At 32.3% G+C, this 13971-nt stretch overlaps 1 protein-coding gene across 1 annotated transcript in view; it reads right to left on the reverse strand.

Annotated features, from left to right (window-relative positions):
* Window positions 1-769: 769 nt before the first annotated feature.
* The window catches only part of LOC143079360 (uncharacterized), a 35139-nt gene continuing 21937 nt past the window's right edge, over window positions 770-13971 (reverse strand). Inside the window, exons 8-14 of the mRNA XM_076254633.1 lie at window positions 10077-10223; window positions 9402-9548; window positions 7925-8034; window positions 3913-4108; window positions 3019-3144; window positions 2684-2854; window positions 770-2348 (exon numbers count right to left, since the gene is read on the reverse strand). Of these exons, the coding sequence (XP_076110748.1) occupies window positions 2089-2348; window positions 2684-2854; window positions 3019-3144; window positions 3913-4108; window positions 7925-8034; window positions 9402-9548; window positions 10077-10223 (1157 nt within the window). The 3' untranslated portion in view covers window positions 770-2088. The remainder of the gene's footprint in view (window positions 2349-2683; window positions 2855-3018; window positions 3145-3912; window positions 4109-7924; window positions 8035-9401; window positions 9549-10076; window positions 10224-13971) is intronic.

Consider the following 13971-nt stretch of genomic DNA (forward strand, 5'->3'; position numbering starts at 1 on the left):
CCTGCGCGGCTAATATATAAATTATAAAATATTTCCATACACTAAATATAGTTGACCTATGGCGTATAGTATCAGATAAAAAGACCAAAACTGAAAAACTTAACTTTGACCACTGAACCATGAAAATGAGGTCAAGGTCAGATGACATCTGTCCGCTAGACATGTTCACCTTACAATCATTCCATACAACAAATATAGTAGACCTATTGCATAAAGTATGAGAAAAACAGACCAAAACACAAAAACTTAACTATAACCACTGAACCATGAAAATGAGGTCAAGGTCAGATGACACCTGCCAGTTGGACATGTACACCTTACAGTCCTTCCATACACCAAATATACTAGCCCTATTGCTTATAGTATCTGAGATATGGACTTGACCACCAAAACTTAACCTTGTTCACTGAGCCATGAAATGAGGTTGAGGTCAAGTGAAAACTGTCTGACGGGCACGAGGACCTTGCAAGGTACGCACATATCAAATATAGTTATCCTATTACTTATAATAAGAGAGAATTCAACATTACAAAAAATCTGAACTTTTTTTTCAAGTGGTCACTGAACCATGAAAATGAGGTCAAGGACATTGGACATGTGACTGACGGAAACTTCGTAACATGAGGCATCTATATACAAAGTATGAAGCATCCAGGTCTTCCACCTTCTAAAATATAAAGCTTTTAAGAAGTGAGCTAACACCGCCGCCGCCGCCTCCGCCGTAGCCGCCACCGCCGGATCACTATGCCCTATGTCGAGCTTTCTGCAACAAAACTTGCAGGCTCGACAAAAATGAAATGCTTAATTCATATTTCAGGTGAGTCAAAATGTAGATGACTTAAAAAATAAACAGGTCAAAGCCAGAGGAGGGGCTCCCCATTGATCCACCACTGATAACATACATAAGTTTTGAAACATTCAAAACAAACATTACATATTCAAACACATACTATAATACATTAATATTTGTACAAACATACTTTTTTATTTGAATAAACAAAAACAAAAATAAACAACAGTACAATTAAAAATCATGTTTATGGATTTCATGGTGTTTGTGAAAAGTGGTAAAAAGAAAATAGAAAATAATGACATGTTTTATTACAAATTTTTAAATATGTATACTGTCTGTAGATGCCATTATTGAGAGATTGTTATCTATGTGTACTGTCTGTAGATGACATTATTGAGAGATTGTTATCTATGTGTACTGTCTGTAGATGACATTATTGAGAGATTGTTATCTATGTATACTGTCTGTAGATGACATTATTGAGAGATTGTTATCTATGTGTACTGTCTGTAGATGACACTGTCTGTAGATGACATTATTGAGAGATTGTTATCTATGTATACTGTCTGTAGATGACATTATTGAGAGATTGTTATCTATGTGTACTGTCTGTAGATGACATTATTGAGAGATTGTTATCTATGTATACTGTCTGTAGATGACATTATTGAGAGATTGTTATCTATGTATACTGTCTGTAGATGACATTATTGAGAGATTGTTATCTATGTATACTGTCTGTAGATGACATTATTGAGAGATTGTTATCTATGTGTACTGTCTGTAAATGACATTATTGAGAGATTGTTATCTATGTGTACTGTCTGTAGATGACATTATTGAGAGATTGTTATCTATGTGTACTGTCTGTAGATGACATTATTGAGAGATTGTTATATATGTTTACTGTCTGTAGATGACATTATTGAGAGATTGTTATCTATGTATACTGTCTGTAGATGACATTATTGAGAGATTGTTATCTATGTATACTGTCTGTAGATGACATTATTGAGAGATTGTTATCTATGTGTACTGTCTGTAAATGACATTATTGAGAGATTGTTATCTATGTGTACTGTCTGTAGATGACATTATTGAGAGATTGTTATATATGTTTACTGTCTGTAGATGACATTATTGAGAGATTGTTATATATGGAAGTCTCAAACTCTCCTTAACAGATCTAGAGATTTACAAATTTAATAAACAGAAAAAATATTATATAGGAATATAAAAAGATGTAAAAAAAACACAGAATTGCTTAAAAAAATAATTTAACAATTAACATCAATCTAGGAAATATTAATTCTAAATCTAAATTTTTGGTCAAGATCTCTCATTTCAAATGGGTACCAGAAGATCCAATTAACATCCCATATATTGTTATACAAGTTAAAGGCCATTCCATTGACCTCCTTTATTGGTTTTAATGGTAGTGGAATAGGACTAACATAATGTTGTGGAGTCAGTACATTTACTAGTGCTACATCATAAGATAAAATCTCTAGTCCTTTACAATTACTGTCTGTGTAGTATACTCCTTTGTCTACAGCTGAAAAAGGAAAATAATATAACATGAAACGCTTAATTTATAGTCTCAGTGTATGTGAAAAATTAAATGACATACAAATGTTACACACACATTTTGAATACTGTAAAATTAAGAAAATTTTTCAATGTTTAGGTTTTATTTGCGTCTGAAAATCTGAGTATAATGGCAAAGGTGTCAGAAAAATAAAAACTTAATTCACAGTTATTAAAATAAATATTTACATTAAAGATTTATATCTTTTGAAGGTAACAATTCATCATTATCTCAACCACAAAATTCATGAAAATAAGTATGTAACTTTCTAAATAAATTCATAGTAAATTTATCAATTTTACCATGCTGCCTTTGACTGCCATTGAGTATAACATTCAAAGGGTCAATCATCTGTCCCAGTTTGTGAAGTTTCCATGACATGTCTGTATTCTGTACTGGTTGGAATACAAAGTAAATGGATTCTGGTAACCTGGTTGGTGCTTTCTTAAACCACTGTAAGGTAACGTCTACGCCTGAAAATTGAATAAGGGGTAATTTTTTTAATATTATTTTTTTTTAGAATTAGTTTATTTCTCAAATCACACTAAATGTACTGCAGTTCTGCAAACTTTTAATGAAGCAAATAAGTAAAAGGACAAGGTACAATAAGGGCTATTTGACCGTTATATATACTCACCACCTAAGCCAATATTTTGATTGATTTCAGCATTATATTCTACAGTTATAGATACAGGACAGCCATACTCAGACATACAGGAATGGTCCACAAACGTTGCCATCATTACAAAGTTACATTTTGAACCTGAAAATAAGTAACTCCATTAGTTATTGCATACAATGCACATAATAAATCTATATTAAACCGACCTGCTATGTGGTCTTGTGGTAGTAGCCTGCCTTGAAAGAGGGAGGTCATGGGTTTAATCCTTGCCCATGTCAAGACAAAGAAAGCTTGACTTTAGTTAGAATAATGTATGATGATAGGATTATACATGCCTTCTTTTTATTTGTTTCCACATGAATTAGCACCTTTTAAATCTGGCTCAGGGTATAAATCTAGTACAAAGCAGGGTTCATAAAAATGTCCCAATAACATATTTCAATCCTAATATGCATGAAATATTTGTCAGTGGATGCTAAACATAAAGGATGCTTTAAACATGTTTAACTTTCATTGTAATAAACTTGAACCAGAGATTGAAAGATAATATTGCTTTTTCAAACTTTACTATACTGTGGATTCATTAATAGTTTTGGACACCAGAGCATGATTTTGTGGGTCAAGGTGAACTATGAAAAGTTCTAAGAAATACAAATTTTCTATAGGATAATATGCAGATTTTGGTAAAATTTCAAAATCAAATATCCACGAAATTACTAGTTTTCCTCAATTCACAAAATTGGAACTCAAAAAATAAATGAATCCACATTAATTTTTATTGTTTTATAAAGCCAAAGTACATGATTGACAAATTCTTATGTAAAATATCAAGTTATTGTCATACTTTATTTAGTATCAAAACAACTTCCATGGGCCTTACTCTGTGTGTTTAATAGAAGAGACTCTTACCTCTGAAGAGATCTGTCATTTTCATCTTCCATATTTTACTCTCTGGTTTTGCATTAGCTGACATATTAGGTTTTCCTATTCCCAATTGGAAATGTTTAGAATATGGATAGCTGCCATTAAAGTAGTCAAAATCTGATTGGTTTAAAGACTGGTATGCAAATCTGCCTATTGGATTTGATGCAGATGCCCAATCTCTCTGTAAAAATAACAGATATATTGATAAAGAATTTTTTTTATCAAAACTGTCAACCTTTTTTAATCTTTAAATTACAAAATACTGTCAATACCTTGAACATCCTTAATGTGCATCCTAAAAATGTATAAGAACTTAAAAATATGAAAATACAAATAGTTTTATCAGAAAATTCTTGTTTATTTTACATTTTGTACAAACATATGGAATTGATTAACTGTTATCAAATTTCTTGTAATCACTTTATTTTGTAAACTGTAGGTTTGCATTAAGAAGGTTGTGACCTCTTTGTGACATTGATTATTAGCAGAATTCTTAATCTGTAAAGGAAAAGGTCCGGTAAGGGCTGATTTTGGCCTCAAATTTCAAGTTCATCTGACGATAGATTTTAGACACTTTTTAAACACTTTATAAGTGTCTTTTTTAGTTGATTCAATAAGTATATGTAAAAGATTTAATCTGATTTACTTATTAGAAACGCCCGATTCTAGCTTAAATATGAAAAATCTATCAAATATGTCAAAAATTGTCACTTTTCAAATGGTTTTTGTCAGAATGAAAGTGGCTGCATCCGTGTTCATCCTCAACCTTTATATATGTTATGTATTATCATCAAATACAACTTACATTTCAATATTAAGAATGAACACGAATGCGGCCTCTTTCATTTCAGACGAAAAACGTCTAAAATGTTACTAAAATGCTAAAATTGTGAAGATTTCAGTAATTAAGCATGACTTAATGATGCTAGTACCTGATATATGTGCATTGTATTGTCAAACACAGTTTATATTTATTTAACAGAAGCATTCTACTGTCCAATAAATAACTAAAAGTATACATTTTAACATTTTGTAAAACTGCTATAATTTGGGGCCAAAAAGGGGTTTTACTGAACCTACTCCTTTTATTGTGATGCAATTATTTTTTTTTTTTGGATAAAAAAGACTAGAGTGCACACACTGAAATGTCTCGCCTTCTTTACTAATCATTGATATTATGTTAATAGTCCTAAATATAAAGCTTTATTACGACTGTCACATAAACTTAACATTAACCAAGAAAACTAAACATTGATCAAAGAACCATGAAAATGAGGTCAAGGTCAGATGAACCATATGCCAGGCAGACATGTACAGCTAACAATGCTTCCATACAACAAATATAGTTGACCTATTGCTTATAGTTTAAGAAAATAGACCAAAACACAAAAACTTAACACTGAGCAATAAACCGTGAAAACCAGGTCAAGGTAAAATAAAACCTGCACGACTGACATATAGATTATAAAATATTTCCATGCACCAAATATAGTTGACCTATGACATATAGTATTAGATAAAAAGACAAAAACTCAAAAAGTTAACTTTGACCACTGAACCATGAAAATGAGGTCAAGGTCAGATGACATCTGCCCACTAGACATGTACACCTTACAATCATTTCATACACCAAATATAGTAAAACTATTGCATAAAGTATGAGAAAAACAGACCAAAACACAAAAACTTAACTATAACCACTGAACCATGAAAATGAGGTCAAGGTCAGATGACACCTGCCAGTTGGATATGTACACCTTACAGTCCTTCCATACACTGAATATACTAGACCTATTGCTTATAGTATCTGAGATATGGACTTGACCACCAAAACTTAACCTTGTTCACTGATCCATGAAATGAGATAGAGGTCAAGTGAAAACTGTCTGACGGGCATGAGGACCTTGCAAGGTACGCACATACTAAATATAGTTATCCTATTACTTATAGTAAGAGAGAATTTAACACTACAAACTAGAGGCTCCAAAGAGCCTGTGTCGCTCACCTTGGTCTATGTGAATATTAAACAAAGGACGCAGATGGATTCATGACAAAATTGTGTTTTGGTGATGGTGATGTGTTTGTAAATCTTACTTTACTGAACATTCTTGCTGCTTACAATTATCTCTATCTATAATGAACTTGGCCCAGTAGTTTCAGAGGAGAAGATTTTTGTAAAAAATAACTAAGATTTACGAAAAATGGTTCAAAATTGACTATAAAGGGCAATAACTCCTAAAGGGGTCAACTGACCATTTCAGTCATGTTGGCTTATTTGTAAATCTTACTTTGCTGAACATTATTGCTGTTTACAGTTTATTTCTATCTATAATAATATTCAAGATAATAACCAAAAACAGCAAAATTTCCTTAAAATTACCAATTCAGGGGCAGCAACCCAACAACAGGTTGTCCGATTCATCTGAAAATTTCAGGGCAGATAGATCTTGATCTGATAATCAATTTTACTTCATGTCAGATTTGCTCTAAATGCTTTGGTTTTTGAGTTATAAGCCAAAAACTGAATTTTGCCCCTATGTTCTATTTTTAGCTGTGGCGGCCATCTTGGTTGGTTGGCCAGGTCACGCCACACATTTTTTAAACTAGATACACCAATGATGATTGTGATTAAGTTTGGTTTAATTTGGCCCAGTGGTTTCAGAGGAGAAGATTTTTGTAATAGATTACTAAGATTTACGAAAAATGGTTAAAAATTGACTATCAAGGGCAATAACTCCTAAAGCGGTCAACTGACCATTTCAGTCATGTTCACTTATTTGTAAATCTTACTTTGCTGAACATTATTGCTGTTTACAGTTTATCTCTATCTATAATAATATTCAAGATAATAACCAAAAACAGCAAAATTTCCTTAAAATTACCAATTCAGGGGCAGCAACCCAACAACAGGTTGTCTGATTCATCTGTAAATTTTAGGGCAGATAGATCTTGACCTGATAATCAATTTTACTTCCTGTCAGATTTGCTCTAAATGCTTTGGTTTTTGAGTTATAAGCCAAAAACTGAATTTTACCCCTATGTTCTATTTTTAGCTGTGGCAGCCATCTTGGTTGGTTGGCCGGGTCACGCCACACATTTTTTAAACTAGATACCCCAATTGTGATTGTGGCCAAGTTTGGTTTAATTTGGCCTAGTGGTTTCAGAGGAGAAGATTTTTGTAAAAAATTACTAAGATTTACGAAAAATGGTTAAAAATTGACTATAAAGGGCAATAACTCCTAAAGGGGTCAACTGACCATTTCGGTCATGTTGACTTATTTGTAAATCTTACTTTGCTGAACATTATTGCTGTTTACAGTTTATCTCTATCTATAATAATATTCAAAATAATAACCAAAAACAGCAAAATTTCCTTAAAATTACCAATTCAGGGGCAGCAACCCAACAACGGGTTGTCCGATTCATCTGAAAATTGCAGGGCAGATAGATCTTGACCTGATAAACAATTTTACTCTGTCAGATTTGCTCTAAATGCTTTAGTTTTTGAGTTATAAGCCAAAAACTGCATTTTACCCCTATGTTCTATTTTTAGCCATGGCGGCCATCTTGGTTGGTTGGCCGGGTCACGCCACACATTTTTTAAACTAGATACCCCAATGATGATTGTGGCCAAGTTTAGTTTAATTTGGCCCAGTAGTTTCAGAGGAGAAGATTTTTGTAAAAGTTAACGACGACGGACGACGGACGCCAAGTGATGAGAAAAGCTCACTTGGCCCTTCGGGCCAGGTGAGCTAAAAATGTGAACTTTTTTTCAAGTGGTCACTGAACCATGAAAATGAGGTCAAGGACAATGGACATCTTCGTAACATGAGGCATCTATATACAAAATATGAAGCGTTCAGGTCTTTCACCTTCTAAAATATATAGCTTTTAAGAAGTGAGCTAACACCGCCGCCGCTGCCGCCGGATCACTATCCCTATGTCGAGCTTTCTGCAACAAAAGTTACAGGCTCGACAAAAGATGAATAAAAAGAACCTTAGTAATTGGGTCCTTCAAACTTATTATAGTTCCTTCATCATCAAACTGTAGGGAAAACCCATTTGTACATTCTTGTGCTGCTAACATGTCCTTAACTTTCACTAATCCTGTTGAAAAAAACAACAGCAATATTCAACAAATGTGGTCTATTTGACGATGTTATTAGAAATCCATCTGCATGAATTGTTTCCCTTATTTATTAATTAGGATTGACATGCATTTTCATTGTAAATGAGCAAGCAGAAAGAGAAAATAAATATCTGTACATAATGTATAAATCTTTAAATTACATTAAATCTATTGTGAACCTAGAAACTTTAAAATGAATAGTTATTTTTAAACAAATATGGGTTAAAAATGCCTTTATATCACATTCAAATTATCATGCTTGGCCTAGGCAGCAGGCCTAGTGTCCAGTTAAGAACCAACCTACAATAGACTATTTTCAAATTACGGACTTTTGACTCAGGTTTATATTATTTTTCGACAGATTATCTACAACATCCTGGTACTCAGTCAATTAAGAGCTTTACTAAAAAGTAAAATAAAACATTTAATCGGTGTAATTTGAGGGGAAATTTTACTATTTTCCAATGAGTTTGTCGTGTAAAGAAAATATGAAGCAGTATATTTTCTCCGAGAATTGTACAGATTCAAAGCTTGATTTTAATTCTTTACGTTGCTCCAACTTTACCTGGTACCAGGATGTCCTAGGTAACCTGTTGAAAAAATATAAACTTCGTAATCAAAAATTGGTAATATGAAAATAGTCAATTGACAAATTTCTTTTATTTTCATTTACTTTCATCACATTGACTCAGATTTCAGTGCCTGAGATAATTATTAACATACCAGGTTCTGTATCACATGGATTTATCAGGGGTAATGACAGATTGATGATTTTATCTAATTTGTATAAACAACAGTTAAAAGAGTGTTAAGCCCACTGCTTTGAAAAGGACAGTTTGTCGCTGGAGTAAAGAGAAAAAAACATGTGTTAGAGTGTGTAATAACAGAATGAAACTGGTAATTGGCAAAAAGACTATGTCGTATTGACAGTGATATGAGGGTTTGAATTATTTTTGATTTATGATATGTAAAATTTGTTTTCTATAAAACAGTCATCAACAGTAAAAAACTTGAACCAAGATCTGTGGATAGCAAATAAGTTTTACACAATCATAAAGCATATTTAGATGAAAAAAAAAAATCCCCCTTTATTTTGTGCATCATAACATTTAATATCACAAAAATGCAAAAGAAAATATCTTTATATATTATATACTGTGAATTTATTCATTTTCATTGGTTCCAATTTTTGTGGATTAAAGAAAATGGGCACACCTATGGATATATAATTTCCAGGATTTGTGAAATCTGCATACAGCCTTTAAGCAACAAATTTCACGAAAATCGGTTTCAAATAAATAATAATGAATTCACATTTAAAGCATTGTGAATACAAGTTACCTACCAGTTATATCTGGTTTCCTGGCATCAATCTGTGATAATTCATACTTCATCTGTGTAGCTAAGGTGTGTGATCCAAGGGCATCTATTGCCATATAACTAAAGTTTCTCTGTTCTTGCCAGGATAATACACCATTTGTTAAATTTATATCTGAAATATAGATGATTAATATTTCTAAGGGGCATAACTCTTTAAGAAATAATTGATTTGGCAAGACTTGTACATATGAAAGCACTAACAATGTATTTTCCACTATTATTAATATTTCTAAGGGGCATAACTATTTTTAAAATAGTTGATCAGGGTTGGTTTTCAAAATTTTTCAGGCCATTGCTGATATAAGTATTTTTTTAATAAATTGCTGGGTCAAGCACAGCTGAATGTGACCGCTGAGGTCCAACCCTGAACAGTTGGGACAAAAATGGACAAAATTTCGTGCTTGATACATGTCTGAATTTGAATTGTAATTAAATATTTGACACATAATAGGTTTCTGACATAGAATTACTGTAGTCAAAGAAGTAAGAACTGGTTATATGATTTGAATTTATATTCAATTTTTTGCTTTTGTGCAATACACCATGCTATTGCTAATTCAACTTAAATATATATGATGATTACGATCACCTGAATAATCCACCACACAATTGTTTGAATCATAGTGCATTTAAATCTTACTTTTCTTCTTATTGTCCAGCATGGCATAAAATTTATCATTAGTCCAATGTACACTGTCAAACACACTACTCAGACCCCAGGTATGTTCTCCTAACTTTAACATCAATACACTGGCATTGTATAATCTGTTATCTGACAAAGAACAACCTATAAAGACAATGCAAATTACATAGCTTAATTAACAGTATGTGTAATTCTTATTTGACTCCTTAGATATAAGACAGGACAGGACAATTAAAGCAGCAAATATTGTCTAATTTCTACCCTATTTTTCACTTTAGTTGGTGTTTGCTTTGGTCTAGTCTAAGAGAGTTTATAAAATAGATTCCTTTTTTTTCCAATTTTAAAGCCAGTCATAATTTCAGGTAACACATAGTTGTTCTAGATTTTTTTTTTTTTTTTTTTTTTTACCACAACAGAAATAACAATTTGAATGTTCCTTAACAATCTAAATAGCTTAAAATTTACTATACTTTAAATAACAAAACATACAGATATATATATATATATATATATATAAAAAAATATGTTTAAAGTAGAAAAAGAAAGAATAAATATACAAAATCATAGTGAATTCTGCATTATAGACCAGATATAATAAAATTTGGAGAGAACTGATAACAAGAGTGCACACACTGAAATGTCTCGCCTTCTTTACTAATCATTGATATTATGTTGATAGTCTTAAGTATAAAGCTTTATTACAACTGCCACATAAACCTAACATTAACCAAGATAGCTAAACAAAGACCAATGAACCATGAAAATGAGGTCAAGGTCAGATGAACCATGCCAGGCAGACATGTACAGCTAACAACGCTTCCATACAACAAATATAGTTGACCTATAACTTATAGTTTAAGAAAAACAGACCAAAACACAACCAGATGCTCCGCAGGGTGCAGCTTTATACGACCGCAGAGGTTGAACCCTGAACGGTTGGGGCAAGTATGGACACAACATTCAAGCTGGATTCAGCTCTAAATTTGGATTGTGATTAAATAGTTGACACAGCATAGGTTTTGGACACAGAATGAATGTGGTCTAATGAACTTAAAATAATTTTTTTGTCTTTGAGCAATCACTATGCTGTTGAATATTAATCCTCTCAAAAAAATGTTTGAAGAAATTTTCTTTTTATTTATGAAATCTGAAATGAGAAAAATTAAACCCCCCCCCCCACCATTTTTTTTTCACATCCCCCTTTCCCTTTTTTCAAAACTGATCTCAATTCAAATTTCTAATGGAGTTTGCAACAATAACTACTCATTTAAATACATCATAAAATATTAAAATGTAACAAAAAGTGCTTGTTATCACTGAATGGTAAAGAGTGTTTTAATTTATCAGTTGGTAGTAAAAGTGAATATACATTGTATATTGTATAAAACAATGATTTAAGTTGATTCAACTACTATTCTGGACAAAGAAAGATAACTCCAATCAATTGAAAATTTCTTGCTATTGCACAATATTGTGCAATTAGATATTTCTTGCTATTGCGCAATACTGTGCAATTGAAAATATTTGCTATTGCACAATACTGTGCAATTGAAGATTTCTTGCTATTGCGCAATACTGTGCAATTGAAAATTTCTTGCTATTGCACAATACTGTGCAATTGAAGATTTCTTGCTATTGCTGAATACTGTGCAATTGAAAATTTCTTGCTATTGCACAATACTTAATATAATAATTTTGGATCCTGATTTGAACCAACTTGAAAACTGGGCCCATAATCAAAAATCTAAGTACATGTTTAGATTCAGCATATCAAAAAAGCTCAAGAATTCAATTTTTGTTAAAATCAAACTTGGTTTAATTTTGGACCCTTTGGACTTTAATGTAGACCAATTTGAAAACGGGACTAAAAATTAAGAATCTACATACACAGTAAGATTTGGCATATCAAAGAACCCCAATTATTCAATTTTTGATGAAATCAAACAAAGTTTAATTTGGATCCGATTTGGACCAACTTGAAAACTGGGCCAATAATAAAAAATCTAAGTACATTTTTAGATTCAGCATATCAAAGAACCCAAAGGATTCAATTTTTGTCAAAATCAAACTAAGTTTAATTTAGGACCCTTTGGACCTTAATGTACACCAATTTGAAAACGGGACCAAAAATTAAGAATCTACATACACAGTTAGATTCGGCATATCAAAGAACCCCAATTATTCAATTTTTGATGAAATCAAACTAAGTTCAATTTTGGACCCTTTGGGCCCCTTATTCCTAAACTGTTGGGACCAAAACTCCCAAAATCAAACCCAACCTTCCTTTAGTGGTCATAAACTTTGTGTTTAAATTTCATAGATTTCTATTTACTTAAACTAAAGTTATGGTGCGAAAACCAAGAATAATGCTTACTTGGGCCCCTTTTTGGCCCTTAATTCCTAAACTGTTCAGACCTCAACTCCCAAAATCAATACCAACCTTCCTTTTGTGGTCATAAACCTTGTGTTTAAATTTCATTGATTTCTATTTACTTAAACTAAAGTTATTGTGCGAAAACCAAGAATAATGCTTATTTGGGCCCTTTTTTGGCGCCTAATTCCTAAACTGTTGGAACCAAATCTCCCAAAAATCAATCCCAACCTTCTTTTTGTGGTCATAAACCTTGTGTCAAAATTTCATAGATTTCTATTTACTTAAACTTAAGTTATTGTGCGAAAACCAAGAAAATGCTTATTTGGGCCCTTTTTGGCCCCTAATTCCTAAAATGTTGGGATCAAAACTCCCAAAATCAATCCCAACCTTTCTTTTGTGGTCATAAACCTTGTGTTAAAATTTCATAGATTTCTATTCACTTTTACCAAAGTTAGAGTGCGAAAACTAAAAGTATTCGGACGACGACGCAGACGACGACGCCAACGTGATAGCAATATACGACGAAAAATTAAAATTTTTGAGGTCGTATAAAAACTTAACACTGTGCAATGAACCGTGAAATTGAGGTCATGATAAAAAAAAAAACCTGCGGGAATTACATATAGATCATAAAATATTTCCATACACCAAATATAGTTGACCTTTGGCATATAATATTAGATAAAAAGACCAAAACTCAAAAACTTAACTTTGACCATTGAACCATGAAAATGAGGTCAAGTTCAGATGACATCTGCCCGCTAGACATGTACACCTTACAATCATTCCATACAACAAATGTAGTAGACTTATTGCATAAAGTATGAGAAAAACAGACCAAAACACAAAAACTTAACTATAACCACTGAACCATGAAAATGAGGACAAGGTCAGATGACACCTGCCAGTTGGACATGTACACCTTACAGTCCTTCCATACACCGAATATACTAGCCCTATTGCTTATAGTATCTGAGATATGGACTTGACCACCAAAACTTAACCTTGTTCACTGATCCATGAAATGAGGTCGAGGTCAAGTGAAAACTGTCTGACGGGCATGAGGACCTTGCAAGGTACGCACATACCAAATATAGTTATCCTATTACTTATAATAAGAGAGAATTCAACATTACAAAAATTCTGAACTTTTTTTTCAAGTGGTCACTGAACCATGAAAATGAGGTCAAGGACATTGGACATGTGACTGACAGAAACTTTGTAACATGAGGCATCTATATACAAAGTATGAAGCATCCAGGTCTTCCACCTTCTAAAATATAAAGCTTTTAAGAAGTTAGCTAACTTGCCGCCGCCGGATCACTATCCCTATGTCGAGCTTTCTGCAACAAAAGTTGCAGGCTCGACAATAATTAGAGAGAAAAAAAATGAAAAATAAAAAAAGTTTTGCCTAGATGAATGTTAATTTAAAAACATCCTATCCTATTTCTGTCAAATTTAAACATAAAGGTTTGCTTCTATATGTTTGTAAATTTATTTATTTACAGTGACTTGACT

The sequence above is a fragment of the Mytilus galloprovincialis genome, chromosome 6 (genome assembly GCF_965363235.1).
Source record: "Mytilus galloprovincialis chromosome 6, xbMytGall1.hap1.1, whole genome shotgun sequence".
NCBI classification, from domain to species: Eukaryota; Metazoa; Mollusca; class Bivalvia; order Mytilida; family Mytilidae; genus Mytilus; species Mytilus galloprovincialis.